The sequence below is a fragment of the Chaetura pelagica genome, unplaced genomic scaffold, assembly GCF_000747805.2.
Source record: "Chaetura pelagica isolate M959 unplaced genomic scaffold, ChaPel_1.0 scaffold17, whole genome shotgun sequence".
NCBI classification, from domain to species: domain Eukaryota; kingdom Metazoa; phylum Chordata; class Aves; order Apodiformes; family Apodidae; genus Chaetura; species Chaetura pelagica.
This window is the reverse complement of record NW_009970726.1, coordinates 5,581,060-5,600,989: the sequence shown is the minus strand read 5'-3', so window position 1 is coordinate 5,600,989 and position 19,930 is coordinate 5,581,060. Positions and strand designations below refer to the sequence as shown.

General features: G+C 38.1%; 1 protein-coding gene across 1 annotated transcript in view; it reads left to right on the top strand.

Annotated features, from left to right (window-relative positions):
- The window catches only part of ARHGAP12 (Rho GTPase activating protein 12), a 65,614-nt gene that overhangs the window by 769 nt on the left and 44,915 nt on the right, over positions 1 to 19,930 (top strand). The window contains exon 2 of the mRNA XM_010006975.1: positions 1 to 83. Within this exon, the coding sequence (XP_010005277.1) occupies positions 1 to 83 (83 nt within the window). The remainder of the gene's footprint in view (positions 84 to 19,930) is intronic.

Sequence of the window (19,930 nt, the reverse complement as noted above, 5' to 3'; positions counted from 1 at the left end):
CAGCAGGAGAAGGCTCAGAAAAAATACAGGAAGATTCAGAGTCTGGAGATGAGCTCAGTAGTAGCTCCACAGAACAAGTGCAGGTAAGCTGAACAGTGATCCCTGTAGATTTGTATGTTTTTTGCCTTTTGTTCCCTTATTGCCATAATTGCTTGCTACTGTTTTGAAATTTATTTCTCATGCATTCAGATTGTTTAAGTGAAAATGTCTCGTCTCAGCATGAACTGGTTATTGAAGTCTAAAGTTGATGTGTATAGCTCTATTCCTTGCAGAAATACTTTGCTTCAGGGATTAATTCAACGTATGCCATCCTGTGATTGAATGTTACAGAAATGCTTTTCTTCTTTCTTTATTAAGATTGTTCTGAGATGACACTGAATTTGGGTTGTATTTTCTTCCAGAGGAAGGGGGCCTACTGCAGTTACTCCTCACTTGGCTCTTTGAAATAATAGTGTTACAGTCAGCTTTTCCTAACTATGTGTATACATAGTGTCAGACCTATAAATGGATGTATTGGTGTGTTTAATAGTTTAAAAATGGTACACTTAAGATTTATATGGAGTTTATGGCTTGATAATTTTGTTTGTAGATGCTTGTTGTAATGGGTCAGCCTTGCCCATTTTGCTCCTCACAGCTTTATTCTGGATTAAAATTCAAAACATGTGAGTTTGCTAATTAGTATGGAAGAATCTCAGGAATGATGTACTCCCACTTGAGGCTAAAACTGAGCATTGAGGGCCTTTTTCCTTAGTAAAGTGGTTTTTCTGACATAATTATTTTTTTTTAACAGGCCTCCCCACCCCCACCAAGAGATTAGCACTCTGATTTAGATAATCTGGTCACTTCTGGTATGGGTAACCAAGTTAATTAGTCTGTTGTATTCCAGGTCTGTTCTTGAACCAATGATGTATGTATATGTACACATAAATATATGTGAGTATATAGAGAATCCCTCCACTCCATCTTTCTGTGGGGAGATACTACGTTATTTTAAATTTCTAAGGTTAAAAGCTCCCTAGTCTTGAGCTGTCTTACTTTGTAATGTGAGACTGTTGTTGCCTGGGTACAAACTGATCATTATAGTCAATCCTACTTGCCTGCTTGTTTTTAGAGTACCAAAGGAGCTCACTCAAGTGTGGTATTCAAATAAAAGTCGATGCTAACTTTAGAAATAAAAATCTTATAATGAGGAGCTGTGAATCAGTACCTTGCTAATAAGACACAGTTAAGACAAAGCTGCTTATTTAATGAGTGTAGGAAGGTCTTAAAGATACAAGATTGATGGGGTGATTTATGTACTCTTGAACTGTATGAGCTCACCTATAGATATATTTAAATACTTGGAATCAGTAGTTTTTCAATCTTATTCTATTCTTGGCCTCATTTTTGAAATTTAGAATGTCTCTGGTTATGAGACTTTGTGACTCTAATATTTGTATCTCTTATGACAATTTTATTTTCACTTCATGCTCCCTACAAATAATAAGGAGTAAATAGGATTACCAAATTTACTAAGGAAAAAAACCCAACAACCCCCTAAGTGTCCTGTCATTTTTAATGTGTGAAAAAATACATAAATCTTATTCTATTCTTGGCCTCAATTTTGAAATTTAGAATGTCTCTGGTTATGAGACTTTGTGACTCTAATATTTGTATCTTTTATGACAATTTTATTTTCACTTCATGCTCCCTACAAATAATAAGGAGTAAATAGGATTACCAAATTTACTAAGGAAAAAAACCCAACAACCCCCTAAGTGATTTCTTATTTATGCCATGTGAAGATTGATATTTTCTTGCACTTTCTATACAGCAGTGTCTTAGCTCACTGTGGTTTGTGTGAGCCACTTAGAACTGGGAAGGGTAAAATAATTAAGATATTTATTTTAAACGCATGTGTAGTAGCCCATATATTGCTATAGTAATCAATTGCCCCACAAATTATGAAAATACCGAGGCATCTTTAGAAAGTATATCCTGTTTTAAATAGTTTACCACCTTAAAGTTTAAATTGTGTGTTAAGACAGTTCCTTCTGATGTGTTGAGTATAGTTCAACTATATACTACACCTCAATATACTTCATTCAATGCTACAACATATTTTAAGTTTGGATTTGAGTGGGACAGCTATGCACGTGTTTGTAGACTTCACTGGGTTATGGAAGGTCTGAAGGTGGGAGTTTTCACAGTGCTTAAAAATCACAAGTCCTTAAAATAAAACACCTTGGCTGTGGAAGAATCATGGCAGCTCCTTACTGATGCTAGCAAAGCTCTTGCCATTATTGCAGTCTTGGGCAACAAGATGCTCCCTGTGCCTTGCAGTTGTCTTATTTTAAAACTGTGAAGTAACTTAATCTCGTGCACAATCGCAAGCTCTTTAAATACAAATAAAATGTTTGACATTTAGTAGCCATAGGGATTAAAGCAGGAGCAGCACTGATGTCACCCTTAGCTCAGTGTAGATATTCAGAGTGTCAGCCTTCTCACTGGAACAGCCTTGTGTTTTTTTAGAATTCTTTCAATAATGAGCATTGTTTAGTAGAAATCAGCTGTGCAGAAATTAATGGCTTAGAAAGCTGTTTTTATTGCTCTTAGTCTGTAGTGAGAACATCAAGTTCCCAGCTTTCATGCACAAACAGGATTTCACTTCAGAAGACTGACTGTGGTTCTCCCTCCCCTGCCTGCTGTGGAGTTTGGTTTTATGCAGTCTGCATTATAATAAAGTCTAAGCTACAGGTGTTTTCTCTTCAACTTGCAAGATTAGAAACTAGAATTACCTTAATGTCTTTGTGTAGGTGATTTTTTTTGAGGGGGTTAAGGCACTAAGTATTGAACCCTAGCCCAACCTTCCACATGTTTTAAGTGTATATATTTCAATATATACAAACATATGAGATGCAGAGGAATGCTTCTGTTCTGAGATTCTTCTAAGAGAGATACATTATTTGCTGAAGATTATCCTCCTTTGTTTTTTCAGTAATGAAGTGCAAGTTCTGCAGCTGCACAATTTTGAGCTTATAGACTTGCTGGCTGTAGAAATAGTGGAAAATCTGGAGTCTCCAAATTACTGCATAAAGGAAGTATTTTTAGCAGCTCAAATATTATACGAAATGAAGGATGGAGACGTGACAGTGTGAGCAGAAGTATTTGCTCATGAAGATGTAGGCAACTGATCTGGTAAACAGAAACATCATGACTGGATAATGTTCTTGACACTTTAAACAAAGAAACTCTAACTTGGGTGCAACTATGGGGCATAAGGCACTGTGAGAATCAGATGTCAGTTTATGGACTTGAACTGTAGGAAGTCTGGAGGTAATTAGGGGAAGTAGGCTTTGAGAGAAAACAAGCTCAAATTTAATGAGATTTAAATCTCTGGTGGAGATGGTAACTGCAGGTAGAATTGGTATTGAATGAAATGGTTCAGGAGTGCACAGCTGGGTGTAAAAATCACTGACACAGTGGTGGTGCTTGAAGCTGTAAGAATCAATAAAATTTTAGGAAAATGGTGTGATGTCCTGATCCCACTGGAAGGGCAGAAAATACTCCTCAGAGAGGCCAGGGATAGGGGAAAAAGGAAAACTTTGTAAGAGGAGAATTCTGTAGCAGAGACAAGTAATACTTAAAAGAAGCAGATGGGAGGTCCCAGCAATATACAGGAGAGCCCTGAGTAATCGTTCTGAACTAAAGAATGACATGTTTAGACATGCCTAAACATGAAAGGAAAGTTGAAGTAAAAGTGGAAGACATAAAAAGTGGTCTTGAAAAGGAGCTTTGGGCAGTGTTTGCTGGTAAAATCTGCTTACAAGTTTTGAGAGAGAAGGCGTGTAGTGCAGACAGAAGCAGTTAGGTAAGTTCAGGGATCATGTCAAGAGTAATTAGCTGTTATCTTTGAGGATGATACTTCAGAATAAAGTTGTTAGAGACAGAAATTAAACTCTGCTTTAAGCAATGCTAATGCATACCCTATGTGAGGTAGCTTTGTTTTTGATGAGTGTTACCTCTTCTGTCATAGGAAACATAAAATATATTTGAGTAAAATACATGCACTGTCTTAATATTTTTATGCTTATTAAAAGTTACTTTTAGTATCAGACTGCTTTTAATCATTATAAATATAGGCAGTGACCTATTTGCAAAGATTGCTCTGTCTTTCATCCTCTTTAGTAATTGACTATTGCATAAACTGTGAAAGGGATTATCACTAGGATGGCCGTTTTGCTTTGATTAATTCTGAGTAGTAACAATCTTGCAAAGAGATCTTTCTGTCTTACCTCTGTGATTTTGGTGGTATCGCTGTAATTTTTTAATCGAGACATTTTTTTTTGTATTTCTGGAGATGATGTGAAAGTTTATCTTCCGGGGATCTTGGCATTCTTGACTTAGTTGAAAGACTGATGGCAAATCATTAGTGTTAGGCTTCCTTGGTGTTCGAACATTAAACCTCTAAAATACAGGGCTTTTACTGGGTTTGTGGGGCCCAGAACTAATTTGCTTCTATTAAAAAAATGTCATGCTATTTTCTATTTCATTTCTTTGCCTAAGGAATAAATAATTTGACAGTATGCAGGAAGCATGCTATATTTAAGAGATTTTTTTCTTAATGAAACTGAGCATGTTTGCAGATTCATGCTGGCTTGTATAATGTAATATTTTGAATTATGTTTTAAGTACCATCTTTCTCATCTCTTGACTCCTTAAAATCAGCATTTTTTATTCTAATTATGTGAAGTGCTGAAATATGCCCATTATGAGGTGAAGAATAACTTGCAATAAGAAGGAACTGAAAGCTTTGTAATTCAAGGAACTTTGTGAAGCTTTTTTTTTTTTCTTCATAATTCCAGTAACTGCTGCTAGAACTTTGTAAGCAGCTTGAAATGCAGGGTACATCAGTAACTCTGAATGTTGTCTGTCCAGAATGCTTAAGGAATGTTTTCCCTGTTGTGCGGTGTTCTTGTTTTGGGTTTTTAAAATTTGTTTCCTACCCAGTGACAACAGGCCTGCATGCTTTCACTTTGCAGTGGTGCTGTTATTGTTCAGCTCTGTTTCAGTATTTTTCAAATGCAAGTCTGCTAGCAGGTCATCTTGTCAGAGCGAGCAATTCTGGACTTCGGTGCCCTGGAGTGGGAAGGTGCTGTGTCCATCTAGACCTGCCTATAGCCCCTGTGCTCTGCTGACCTTCCCTGCTGCCAATCAGATTGACCCTCTTTAAAAAAGCCACAAGTATTACCTATGTAGGACAACTGTTGAAAAATCATAACCTGAGAGGCAGGTTGGTTTTAGTTGACTGGCTTGTTCCAATACTGGTGTCTGAATGCTCAGCTGAAGAAGCTACCCAACTGCTTGGTACATGCAGTTTCATATTATGCTTTCAGAATGGAAACAAGCACTTAAGGCACTGTTAAAATTCTGCAAGTGCCAACACAGTCTTCTGACTTTTCACCCCTAGTACCTTAAATTCATTAAGTGATAAAGTGGAACTTCCAAGGCATCAACTTAAACCTTTGCCTTTCATTCTGGTAGGAGTACTTTGTAGCTCAAATGAAGCTCAAGCCACAGTGCTTGAGGAGTAACAGTAGTAATATGGAATTGATTATTTTTTTTTTTAATCTAGAAAATTGTAATTTCTAGTGTGCAATGTGGGTTTTGGTGCCTACTGTCCCACCTACCTTTTATTTTGAAGTAGGGCAAAATACCACCCTCAGCAGGGGAGGTAGCAGAATCTTTATGGATGGTGGAGTAAATGCTTAAGTAGAAAAGCAACCCTCAGAAAAGGAATGGGTGTTTTGTCTGACTGCTGCCTAAACTGGAAGCAGCTGGAGATACCAGGGCCTTGCTTGGTCTCTGTTGGCAGTGCTTCTGTCAGTTTTAAGCTGGGAACCTCCAGACACAGAACAAGTTTAAATTGCTTTGTAATAAACAAAAACCCATTTGAGAATATTTGATCATATCTTGTTCTTGCACATAACTCTGAGTATAAACAATTTGCATTTGGTATGTCTTTACTTAATTACTATCTAGGCACAGTTGTTTGATATTGCAGTGCTTTCCTCCTATGCAATAAACGTGCTGTTATTTTGTAGAATTCTAAAGAAAGTATCATTTGTTTCACAGCAGTGTGACAAAAGGGTAGGGAACGTATGACTCGGTAGAATAAAATGCAGAACAGATTTTTCTTTTTTTTTAGGGAGCTCTCTCTGGAATAGTAGACATTTGTGCTTAAAAAAAGGAAGTAAAATCTATGTGTGTCTAGTACCCAAACAGCTGGTATTTTTCTGACGTACCTGGTCAGATATGTTTGATTTAAAAATGATAGAGGGGAATGGGTTTTGTCTTTATGTGGGGTTTGCTGTAATGCTAAAGGAAAATAATTTGTCCAAAACAATCTTTAAGTATAGCAAGAATTGAAGATTTTCAGAAGACTTTTGTGATGGTGAGTATTTAGAAGAAGAGGTAAACTATTCTAATGCTAAATATGAGGCTCTTGAGTGACTTTTCCTGTTGAAATTTGATAAGAGGTGCTTTTCTCCCCTCTGCTGGTGATCTATCAATGTTCTTGGCACTATCCAAATCAATTCCTGCTTATCTTCATCCAATTCAAAGAGCTAATAGATGGTTGTCATGCATAACTGCGTTGTGCTTTAGGCACAGGGAGCTATGTATGTGTGTATGTATATGCATATATTCTTTATATATCATTATATATAAAGATTAAATGTAAAGATATATAATTATATAGAGATACAAGAAACGAAGGGGGACTGGTCTGTTTCTTGGTAACACTTTGATCTTGCTTTGCACATCATGTAGTGCAACTACCAACTTGTAAACTCCTTCACAAAAACTTCATGCAATGTACTCATCACTTATTAACATTTTTATTAATTAATCACCCAGTTAAGTCCAGTTCTCCTGGCTGTGCCTTTGTCCTTGTTCTGCCTCCCAGGTGCTGCTTAGCTTACCGCGGCAGCTTCACGCTGCCCCAGGCCCCGCACCTCAAGCGGGGTGCCCTGGGGCTCTCACACCCCCGGGCTGTGCCGGGAGCCTCCCCCGCCGCCTCCCAGGGCTCGGTGCCTGCCTTGCCTTGGGCAGGAGCTCCCCGGAGAAGGGGCAGGGTGCCCCTGCCAGGGCCTGGCTGTCACAGCGTTGTCCTTCGGACCCGCTGCTGGTCGCTCCTTCCCTCGTCGAGCTCAGCCTCTCCTGCTTGTGCCTGTGGCAGGTCTGGTCACCGAAGCCTTCACAGTGACAAGTGACAGCCTCAGCTTTGCTGGCTGTACTTCTCTTGCCTTTGCCAGCCTGAAGGGTTATGGTCTTCCTGTGACTGCCTGAGAAGACAGGACGTTCAGGGTGTGGGAAGTAAAATTTTAGAGATTATTATTTTTTTCTTGCTATTATTCCATGCTGTTCTTCCAAGGAGCAACCTGTCTCAGTTCCTTCTTTTCCCAGGTTTGAGTGCTTGTTCCTCTAGCAGGTTGTGGGTTGTGATGCACCAAGGTGTTCATTTCCCTAGACGTTTGTTTACTTTTCAGTTGACTGTGTGTGTAAAACCTGTGTTGCATGCCTTTTTGGTTTTTCTTAGTTCATAAGTTGCTGTTGCAACCAATGTGCTGAATGTCCGTTCCTTTTCCCTTTTTTTTTTTTTTTTTTTTTTCCCTGTGGAAAACCAGAAAAACCCAGTTCCCAAGCACTTTGCTGAAATCTAGCATTGAGTACTTTTATAAATTTCTTGCTTGGTAAATTGCTCAAGTCTCTCCAGATTTTGTTCAAAATTTGTGTGGTGATATCCCATGAAGCATTTGTGAGAGCAGCAGGGCATCATGCTTTCTGGCTGCTGTGTATCTCTGGCATGCTGTTATTAAAGCAAATAAAGAGAATAGTGTGGGGTGAGAAGATGTTAGACTGTTAGAATTTCTTTCTTTAAAATTGACTTTCTGAGGAAAGATTTTGACTGTAGCTTGAAGGGCTGTATTTAAATAGTGTCCCTAGGTGGTCTCAGGAATTCCATACATAAGAGTCCTGCTCTCACTTCAGCTTTTTGCAGTGCCTTCTTATTCTCTATCCAGAAACCGGCTTTGTTTCATCATCTGTCATGGCTCAAACTACCATTTGAGTACTGGGGACCAGGCTTCCATGTTGTCCTTGGTACAGCTGGATCTGGGCTTGAGTGCAGCCTCAGAATTGTTGTAAAGTAAATAAAATTCCACAAATACTAAATATTTTTTTTACCTTCTTAACTGTCATCTGAAAAAAATAAAAAATGCTGATTTAATGCCTAATTTTATGGAAGAGATAGTTGCAGACTTTATTTTAGAATCTATTTTAATGTTGAAATACAAAACTAAGTGGCGAAAGTATACATATATGCTCTGTATATTGAATTGCAGAAATAGTTGTTCTTAAGAATGAAAAATTCTTGCTAGTGTCAAGAAAAAAGGGGAAGAAAGAGTGCAGAAATGCGTGGCTGAGTGTTTCACACTTTCTGCCATGAAACTGGGTGCCAGTAAAGTGTCTGCAAGTAGAGAGAAACAGATTAAGAAACACAGTCAAAAGACAAATGTGTCTATTATTAGTTGTTGTGGGGGGGAAAGATGCAACCTGGTTGAGATTCCCATGAGAATTTTATTGCTTTGCTTAGTTCTGCTGAGAGCAATACATACAGCCTATTACTGAGTATTTCTTGGATGTTGAGAGAGTTTTCAGCAGTTCAGTTGAGTACTTGCCTTTAACATTTAAAAAACTCTCAGAAGTTATCTTAAAAAAGCCTGTAACTTGAAGTTAGGCATGGTGGGTTTGATTTATATTTAAAATAATCATCCTAGTATTTGGTACACTTTGGCAAAATGCAATAATGTTAAAATTAGAGAGATTGTAGCCTATTCTAGCTCAGTTAAAAGTTGAGAATTAAAAATATCTTAGCACCCTGACATAATCGCTTACAGGGTTTTTTGTGTGGTCTTGGAACAGCAAATAAAGAAAATATTCCTATTTTACTTGAGTTTTGAAATAACTAATATAAATGTGTCAACTGCTGATGCTTTTATTAACCCTTTTATGTCTTTTAAGAGAATTGTAAACTGAAGTCTTGACTTAAACTGTTGTGGGTGTGTCTTGTTTGGCACGAGCCTTGGCTTTCTACTTTATCCTTCATTACAAGAAAAAAATGCTATGCATGATGTAGTAGTATATGTTTTTTAGCTTAAGATATTAAAACACATGAGTTTGAGGGGGTTCAGGCAGCCCTAACAAAATTTCAAAGTTTTGAGTATGTGCTAGAGCCAAGTACATCGTGGAGGCAGTGTCTTCTGAATTTAGGAAGACTCATGGCATTTAATCTTCATCTCTCTCTTGCCTCCAGTATAAATGATGGAGGCTAATATATGTGGGATTTATACGATTTTTCTGAAAACTTTAACATAGAAACTAAGCAACTGAGTAGATATGTATACTGAAGATGACAATACATGAACAGCAGCTTCTGGTCCTGTTACAAGCTTTTCCAGTGGAGATGTGATCTTTTATTTCTCTAAGTGCCAAAATCAGGCGTATTTTTCCTTTGTCAAAGGGCCTTAAAGCTCAAAACACATCTAAAATATTAGAAAAACAAGAAATACTTTCCTTTTAATGCCAAACATTTTTTCCCTCTTTTGCTTTTTGATGTAAGATTTGTTTGCTGCAGGCAAGCTGGTGAATTCCATTCCAAGGTAAGGATGTCAAAGAAATGTAGTATCCTAAAATACCAAAGACTCCTTTGAAAACTCAATTGCAATCTCTGCTCTAAGTTGGCATGCAGTGACTTTGTCTTGCACCTTGTACAAAATCTGTCTGTTGTGGAACCCACTAATTATATTCAGCGTTACACAGTAAATGTGAGAGAATACTGGATCTGAATGCAGATTTGCTAATGAATAATCCAGCACAGGGACTGGTGATTTGTAAAGGCAGGAAAGCCTAATCTGTTTGCTGTTGATTGTAACCTGCTAGGTGAAAATGAGTTTTGATGTTAAAATAATGAAATTTTAGATAATATATTTTATAACGAACTAAATGAACAAGTGAGACCTTAGTATCTAGTTTTAATTGAATCATTTCAAAGATTACTGTTTAGTTGAAATTATGCTTAGGTATGTGAAAAAGGATGTGTGCAAATGGCTTTTGTATCATCTGTAAGCCTCAGTGATTCTTGAGGGATGGTTTGTGCGGAGAAAGAATCCTATGGAAACAAGCTATCAAAAACATCAAAGAGCTGCTTGTTTCAAATCTTTTTCAGGTTGAGGGATCTTTTGCTATTAATTTGTCCTAAGCATCTCAAGAAAGGCTTGCTTTGTGACATGGTTGGAGGTTTTTTTAAATTGAAAACACAACTTCTTGTTGCTACTAGGTTTGTTTTGTTACGGTGTGCCAGTATTGCCAAAAGCTCTGTACTGCCTTTGCACGAGGGCGTGTAAAACTTCAGTTTCTGCTCAAGATAGGTGATTCTGCATGCTAAAATGTAAGCTATGCACGTGTTCTTAGCGGAGTTTGCAGTTTACGATAGAATCTTTCTGTATCTCTTGCCCTGCGAGTCTGAGCAGAACAGCGGCTGCAGCACTCGTCATACCTTGACGCTTTGGTTGTAGGTGGTGTTATGATTGCTGGTCTGTCGCCGTGCCAGATTGTTTGCCCGTCCTCTAATCTCCCCTTTCAATGGCAAACTAAAAAGCACAGCTATTAATGCTCCCAGGAAGTGCTACTTAGAACATACAGCTAATTGCCCTATATGTTATTTGCTACTCTTGTGAAGACAAAAGCCTTTGGAGTAATGTTAGCCTAAAGCCTATTTAGGTATTTAAAGTTTCCTAGTAAGCTTTGTATTTTTAATATAGCTGCTGTACTAGATGTGGCTGAACAGCAAGATTTAACAGCTGCATTTCTTGTCAGCCGTGTTACAGAGAGCCCTGGGCAGCAGCTGATCAGCTTGCAGCACTGTTACTGAGCCTGGTGGGACCTGGAACCTGGAGTTCCTGCAATGCCTCCAGTTGCCTGTCGCTCACCTTTTTAGAGAAGCTCAGTAGAAACATCTCTAGAAAACAGTACAGAAATAAATGGCAAAGTATTATTGTGAAAACTTGTATGCTATAAATTGAAACACATTGAAAATGTCGTTTTTCTGCCTGTGATATTCATAGCAAATGATCCCTTTTCCAGAAATAGTAAGGCTTTAAAGGTCACTTGTTTGTGATAGCTGCTTTAGCTAAATGTTCAAACAAATGCAACAGACCTGTAAAGGTGCATAATTTACTGATGACCATAGTAGAAAAATACACTCCATTTACCCTAGTCTGTATTTTTCTTGGAGACCCCCAGAAAGTTCAGCTTCTATTCAACCTGTTTTCTGCGGTTGAACAGCTGCTTTCCATCGGCTTTCAAGAACAGCTTTATGTGCTGAGCTTTGCTACATACTTCAGAGTAGAGATTTTTAATGGATACATGTCCTTAAAAGCATTTTTTTTTTTTTTACTTTCAATAGCTTGGCAGATAGTGCTGCAATACTTTATTATACTTGTAGTTTCAATGAGAATGTTCTCTAAAGGCGGGTGACTCCAGCTGATCCGCTGAATGCTGAGCACAGAATAATAATTCAGCAGCATGGGGGAGGGCCGTGTTTGCCCAAGCGAGCGGCAGGGCACCACTTAGTGTGTGTTGCTCAATCAGCAAGAAACTATTAGCAAATTCTTGCCTTCTCAGCTATAATGTACTGATGGTATTGCACACGATAGTCAAAAAGGCCTGGGATGTTTCAGACATTTTAAGTAGTATAACATTCCTCTTAATTAAGTTTGACAGCGTCTTCTAAACTCCCTTACGCTATAGAACAAGAATATAATAAATGCATTCCTGTGTACTAAGTGCTGGTGTGTCTTCCAAATGGAAGTTTTCTTACATGAAGCTTTTGATATAATTTTAGACTAATGTATTATATAAAATTCCTGGCAACAGAAGCATCTGTGTAATTTGTCTATTTTAATGTACTCTCTTAATTTTACAGAAGTTTTATATTTGTCAGAAGACTTTGTAAATCTTACTTCGGTCAAAAAAAACCAACTCGTCTTTTGTGAGATGTGCTTTTAGGATTTTAGTATGTGCTTTTTTGGGATGTGCTTTTTAATCTGGGATGCACAGTGCATGGAGAGTTGACGTGGCCACTCAGATCACCAGTGTTACGTTTCAGAGAGGGTTAGTGCCAGATACCTGAATCTGACTTTTTCCTCTCTGCCTTTTGCTTTAGAGGCAATGTTTTTTTATGACAGTTTAATAGCTTCTTCGTTTTCCTGATAGATTGGGATGAATCTCTCCTGTCTAGAGATTGGGACAATTTTCATTTTCAGTTGTCAGCAGTGAAAAATGTTGCATGGCAAACAGCCAATTCAATTATGTCACTTTATTTTACTCCTTTTAATAGTTGGTCGATTTGTTTTGGAGAAGTGGAAAGAGTCACTGTTTTCCCACTTCCCACCTTGGTGCCTGACAGACTGCAGGAGTGATCTGCATGTGATGGGCAAGGATGTGGCAAAGAACACAGTTTCCTATTTTTATTGCACACTCTGCTGCTGTGTTCACTCATTTATCTCTTACATCTGAGAGTCTTATCTTACTCCTGTAGCCAGAGCTTTTTGCAGTCTTAATCCAGCAGTGCTGATAATAGTCATGGTGGCTCTAGGTTGAATGTAGTACTATTATATGTGGGAAGATCAGTTGCCATCTTCATGTTGAGTGCATCTATTCTACCAGACCCTGTCTGGGATGATCTGTGACAGACAGCAGGCCTCTGTTGATGGAGCCTTTACTCGAAATATCAAAATACTTGATTCTACCCTGGCCCCACTTTTTTCTGGCAGTCTGTATCTCTTGGTGTAACTGTTTGTAAGAGGTCTTTCATTGTATGAAAACTTTTTTGAGAAGGGCCCACAGACAAGCAGGGGGATTTGTGCTAAGCCTTTAACTACAATTAGTTGTTGATACTATTCTGAATAAATGAAATCAGTGCAGAAAGCTGGAATAAGATTATTTTTTTTCAAGTTTTACTTTTGTGACCTTCTACACAGTTGGCTTCTATAACATACACAACATTTTTTGTTGAACAGAGGTCCAAGCCTTTAAGTGAGAAATATCAACTGAGGATTTAAAATGTTAGGGGGCTATTTTTTTTCTATTGAGTTATCAAGGAGTTCGAAGATATCACAGTCAGGGATAATTGCTGTGACTTCATAGTCTGATTTATGCCTGGAGTTCATAGAAAATTTACAGGGATACACATAGTAGAATCACAGAATGATTTGGGTTGGAAAGGACCTTGAAGATATTTAGTTCCAACCCTCCTGCATGGGCAAGAACACCTCCAACTGGACCAGGTTGCTTCAAGCCCCATCCAGCCTGGCCTAGAGCACGTCTTGGAATGGGGCATCCACAACCTCTCTAGATAACTTGTTGCAGTGTCTCACCACCCTCACACTCAAGAATTTCTACCCAATGTCTAACCTAAATCTGTCTTCTTCCAGTTTAAGCCATTACCCCATATCTTTACATGCCATTTTAGTAAGTCCCCCCTCAGCTTTCTTGCAGGCCCTTTTCAGCTACTGGAAGGCTGCTATAAGGTCTCTCTGGAGCTTTCTTCTCCAGGCCGAACAACCTCAGTTCTCAAACAGAGGAAGTATTTTTGTTGAACATGTTAATCACCAGTCCAATCTATACGTGTTTTCACCTCAATATACCCCTCCAAAATAGCTGCTTAAAAAAATATCTTAAGCTTTATTATGGGGAACTTAGCTGACATGCTGTGCTTTTTACATTTCAGTTTTCATACCAGTAGGGAGCTGAAAGTACTAAAGTGGAGCTGCCTCCTGTTAAGTAGATTTGAGGAATGAGAAAGTAAAATACATATTTTAATTTGATTGCTGAAAGCTTGATGATATACTGATTCTCAAAGCATCTATTTCTTATTTGAAATCAGGTAGCTTTTCTAAGGAGTGGGCCTGTAACCTTGATTCCCATGGTACTTGACCACTTACCTGTATGGCTGCCTATTCAACAGTAGCCATATTAGCCTGGCAGTGGAGATACTTTCAGTGGTGGGTGTTTTGTTGTTTGTGGTTTTTTTTTTTTCCCCTCTGTCATAATTTTTAGTTGAATGTTAAGGTTTGATTTATTTCTAGGTTTAGAGTTTTTTAACTTAAATTGCTCAATAGTTCATGTAGGACATAAGGGACAATTGGAATCTGTTCTGACACCTCTTTTGTAACGCATATCAACAAACATAACAGAATCATTTTCTTTATGAAGCCTGTAACTATTTTGTTTAAGAAATATTATTGGAGGAGGGGAGATACTCACCTTAGTTCTGGCTTTTGAGGGAGTTAGATGGCTGTGCTGAGCTCCTGGCTATAGGCTTAGTCTGTTGTTGAGGATCCCATTTGTTACTATTATTTGAATATAATGACATACACTTTAAAAAAATACTCTAAGTTTCTAGGTCATTTAGCACTGCCTTAGTCCCTTCAGGAGATCTTTTATTTTTGGGAAGGTAGACGTACTATAGACTGTGCACTAGTGCCATTTTGTGGTTCTTTCTCAATTACTGCAGCATACAATACACAGAATTTTTGTTTATCCTAATGGCTACATTGAAATTATATTCAAACTGCAAGAAGTACAACTGCTTCTGAGCAGTTCAGATTGAAGTTTAGATTGCACTGTAGTTACTCAGAAGCTTAAAAAAGCCAAGCAATAGCTCCAAAGCCCTTTTCTCTTAGTTTGCAAGACCTCTGTTTTGTATTACAAAATGCAACTTGTTTCATCATGTGCTTACTTGCAGCTTCTCAGGGAAGACAAGTTTCCTGTCAGTGCTGCAGATGTGAAAGCAAACCAGGGGAAAATGGGCAGAGATCTCAGTAAAATTACTGGTCATTAAACCTGGGTTTTGCCATCTAATGTGTAACATTTTGGTGGGATTTTTGTTTGTTGTGTTTTGTTTGTTTGTTTAGGCATTTTGTTTAGTGTTCTTTTTGTTGTTTGTTTGTTTTTTTGCAAATTGTACCTGGGAATTGACTACATTTCTGAAGACTGTGAAGTGGTAATTTGTAGTCAAGAATAATTGAAGCACAAACACTTCCAGTTGTCTGGAACATTTCAGCATATTGGTTTGGATTTAAATTCTGTGCTGGAAAGCTTTTTAGTACAGAAATACGGAAGTGGGTTTGTTCATTGTTGAACTTACCTATTCTGAAAAATCTTTGTATTAATCCCACAAAGTATAGTGCTGTGTATATTGTCCTGTCTGGTTTGTTTAGCATCTTACTAATTTTTTGGGTTAAGCATCTCTGAACAGAACAAGAGCTACATATCAGTTGGTGTGGCTGATGAACGGTGTCATGTCCTTTTTCTAAAATCTGAGAAACTTGCTTCTGCAGAACTCATTTCTTAGATCTGTGGGAATGTCTGAAATGGAAAACATGAGTAGATCCAGTGGAAAATTCTTGATTTATCTGTGTCAGTCTTGCTACAGGTAGAAGAAAATTGACCTCAAGTGTTGTTTTGGGGTGTTTTTTGGTGTTGTTTTGTTTGTTTTGTTTTGAGAGGGAGCAGGGAAATCTCCCCTTTCCTTACTGGTGTGGTTATGAATGTTTTATAACTTTTCTGGGTTGTAAATTATTTTAAGTATTGGTATACTCTGGAGGCTTGCAGAGGAGTGGAAAATATAGCATCTTTTCTTGCTTAAAGTGATTAAAGATATTCCCACCATACCTGACCCAGGTTTTTCTTCTAAAAATTAATATTAGTAATATGTTTTTTTTCCTTCAATTTTGCAAGAAGTGACTATAAGGCCACATCTGGAATATTGTGTCCAATATGGGCTCCACAGTTGAAGAGGAAAAGGGGACTGCTTGAAAGAGTCTAGCACAGAGCCACAAAGATTCTGAAGGGAGTGGAACATATTCCCTTATGAGGAAAGGCTGAGCGAGCTGGGTCTCTTTAGCTTCGAGGAGACTGAGAGGTGACCTCATCAATGTTTATAAATACGTTAAGGGTGTCAGGAGGATGGAGCCAGGCTTTTTTCAGTGATGACCAGTGATAGGACAAGGGGAAGCGGATGCAAACTGGAGCATAGGAGGTTCCATGTGAATATCAGGATGAACTTCTTTACTGTGAGAGTAACAGAGCCCTGGGACAGGCTGCCCAGAGAGGTTGTGGAGTCTCCTTCACTGGAGACATTCAAAACCCACCTGGACGTGTTCCTGTGTGATGTGTTCTGGGTGACCCTGCTCTGGCAGGGGGGTTGGACTAGATGCTTTCGAGGTCCCTTCTAACCCCTAAGATTCTGTGATTCTGTCTCTGAACAATGTACTGTTCCTATTTTTCTTAAAAAGAAAATAAGTCTGATATAACCATCAAGCACAGCTAAGACTATATTGCCTCACCCTTTCTATTCCATCTCATTTGATGACAGCTGTGGCAAAAGTATCCCTTTTCCTCCTAATTATGTAATTCATTACATTGAATTTTTGCTGTGCTTTTCCAAGCAGACTGATGGAAGACCTTCAACATTGCCAGATCTGCTCAGTGCCTTACTGGTAAGCAGGCAACCCACACATGCTAGTCTATGCAGCAGCCCTATATGTACTTAATGTCCAGTTGCCTTGGCTTGCCTGTTGCCCGAGATAAGCTTCACTTGTTGTGACTGTCATCGAGTTTTATGTTGTAGGTGCATCAGCCATTGGTACAATACCCTTTTTCTTCTTGTTGGAAGGGCTTAGGTGGCTGTGAGGAAAATGTCTTATTTAAGTATTGGGTGTGCTGTATTTTATGTTAGTATAGTTTTTCTCAAAATGATAACAAAACCACTTTCTTCAGGGATTAATTTTTCATTCTATGTGGAGGACTTAAGCTAGTGAGTGAAACTGTATTTCTCTCTTTGGTCTTCTCATTCATACTACTAGTGTGTTTTGCACTCTGAGGTGACAGGAAGAGCTGTCCTTATTCAGTTTAAAAACCTTTGTTACTCTCTCTCACCTACCTGGGATATTTCTTTTGATAGCACAACGCATCTACTTCAGGTATGTTCTTTAATCACTGTGGTACTATATTGTTTGGTCCTATAGGCTGTAGATTTTTTTTAATTGAAAAAGATGCCAAACACTTCAGTTATTCATGCTTGTACAATAAAACAGCTTCTTACTGTTAATTTTCCATAGCTTGCTCCTATTGTTTCTAACTTCAAATGTGAATGTTCTGCCTTTCAGGGTGAGGGTTACAAATGTGTGAAGCTATACAAAACCTTGTGAGAGTAATAAAAATAGAGAAGAACCCCAGTGTGGTTTTTTCTCACTGCACAAGGCCAGAAGCAAGAATACCAAAAGTGCTACTGAAAGTTGTTGACTACCCTGCACTTAAACCTTCAAGGAAAGATCCCTGTTTTCCTTATCAGGCTGTTGCAAGGCTTCATTCCTTGTACCTTGCTTCTCTGCATACATAAGTAACTTTTTTTTTTTTTACTGTATCCATTGGGATTTTTCCCCCCCCATCCCTGGCAGAAATAGACAACTCGTTACATATTTTTGTCTCTATGACTGATTGCCTTTCAGATGTTTGAAGAGAATTCCCTCTCCCAGCCACCTTTGGGGTTTAATGATGCAGCTAAATCTCCCTAGGAGCTAACAGGTTCTGAAAGAGAAAGTCCTACCTTCCCAAGCCTGTCAGGCAATTCAGAGGCATCTCTGACTGACCTTGTAGTGACCTGCAAACACCTAAAATGCTTAAGTGCGGGTTTTTTTTCATGTTTGTTTTTGAAGTATCAAAGAGGTTAATTTGCTGTCACTCAGGCTTCTTCCATCAGCTTGCTGTAGGGTCACACATCAGCATCACAGGGTTGGAAGGGAAGGGCAGTGGGGTTGCTCATCTTGGAAACGAGTGTCCAGTACACTGGCTTAGACTAATCTTAAAACTGTATCAACACTCTTTTCTGGAATTGGGTTTTTTCTTGGTTTCAGAACATTTTGTTCCTAGCTGTTTCCTTTGAACTGTGCGTTTTATTAATTTATTGACATGAACTGAATTAGCAAAAGCATTTGCTGAACCTTCTGTATAAGCAGAAGTGTCAGTTGCTTGTATGCGTGAGGAGTAAGGGTAACTTACTAATTTAAGACAGCAAATTACTTTTCTCTTGGCTTCCCTTTCTGCTAAGATGAGGAAACAAGTTTTTTCAAAGGAAAGAGAGCAAAAAAGAATATTTTTTTTTTTTTGTAGTAGATATTCTGATGTGTTAAAAAGGACAGCTGTTGAAAAATTTGCCTGAAACTAGAAATATGGAGACAATCAAGACTTAGTATGTACAGATTTAAGAACAATTATATCCTGGGAATCATATTTCCCTACCCTACTTCTGTTTTATATTACAGTATGAATAATTTTTCTAAACTTAGGGTATATAATTTGGTTTGTAGAGGTACAGAGCTAGCACGACAGTATGTAAAAGTGCTTAATATATTTTGAAATTGCATAGCTAGTCAGGATCCCTAGAACATACTTTTCAGATGTTGCTCTCAGTTCCTTAATTGGGTGGTATTAAAACTTGTTTGTCAGGTTTTTAATGTTTATGGAAGTTAATGTAAATAGCTACACTGGCTGTTTTCTGAAGGGACTGCTTCTGTTTCATCCCAAGTGGGACACTGATCAAGGAAACTGCCCAGTGGAGACCTGGGGCACACAAGTAGCATGGTACTTTGGGAATGGTAGTTGCAAATAATAAACTCAGAAAAAACACTGAGAAGCAGATGTGGAGGGTAGCAGCTGCCTATTAAACTGTGTGAAGCACAGCTGCCTTGCTGTCCAAGAGGGGATAAAGCTTACTGGTTGCACAACATAATACACTTTTGTTAATATTTTAGTAAGGTAAGCCAACAGAAGTTATTCTAGTATCTGATTTCATCCCATATACCATGGCTGTTTCCTAGGCCAGTTAGCTGTGTTACTCACTGTGGTTTGCCACCCTAGTTTGTTCCTATAACATGTTTCCAATATACCAGTAAGTGTACTGATACATTAGCATTGCGTTTGCTGTTTGAATACTGGTTATGTTCTGCAGTTGCATATGTTACAAAAAACTTTGAAATGTTGCAGTTGAAAAGCTCAGGAAGTTACAAATTATTCTAATACCTAACAAAAAAATACTAGTATGACGAATATTTGCAGAATTTGCTGCTGCAAGGAACATTTAGTGAATCAGTTTCACACAAGTGAAATCTGCTTTGACAGCAGAGTTGAAAGGACAACAGCTGTAAATCGTGTGGGAGTTCTGTTTTTTCTTGTCAAGTGTTTGAAATTAAATACCCTTTCTCACAGAACACAGATTTGAGGACTGCTATGTTTTAGAACTCTTTTTCTCTGTTAAAAAACCCATACCAGGCTTAATATTTGGAAAGTGAACCATGTATACACACATAGTTTTTAAATTCTTAGTGGCTCTGGCTTTTCCCTTGTTTCTTGTTCTACTGTCATGAGTTTTTGGTAAGTTGCATGTTACTATGTAGACTTTATTATGTTTGATTAAATGGTAGTCAAACTATGTTTCAGGTTTTTGAACATTCCCAGTAATACAAATTTCAGTAACTTCTAAGTAACGTGGGAATCTTATCAGTGATGTTTACTTTCCCATCTATACTTTGCAAGGGTGCTCAGCTTTACACGGCTTTGTGCAAGCACTGAATTCTCACAAGTGCACTTACATGCTATGGGATCTGTAGTTTTGAAAATATAAGGTGTAGAAAAATATTGCTGTTCAGTTTGATGTGACTTAAACTACTGGAAACTTTTTGTTGACCTTTAAGCTACTGTGAGTTCAAATATTGCCATTCCAACCCCACAATTGTATTTCATAGGAGCTAACTTTAGACATGCTATA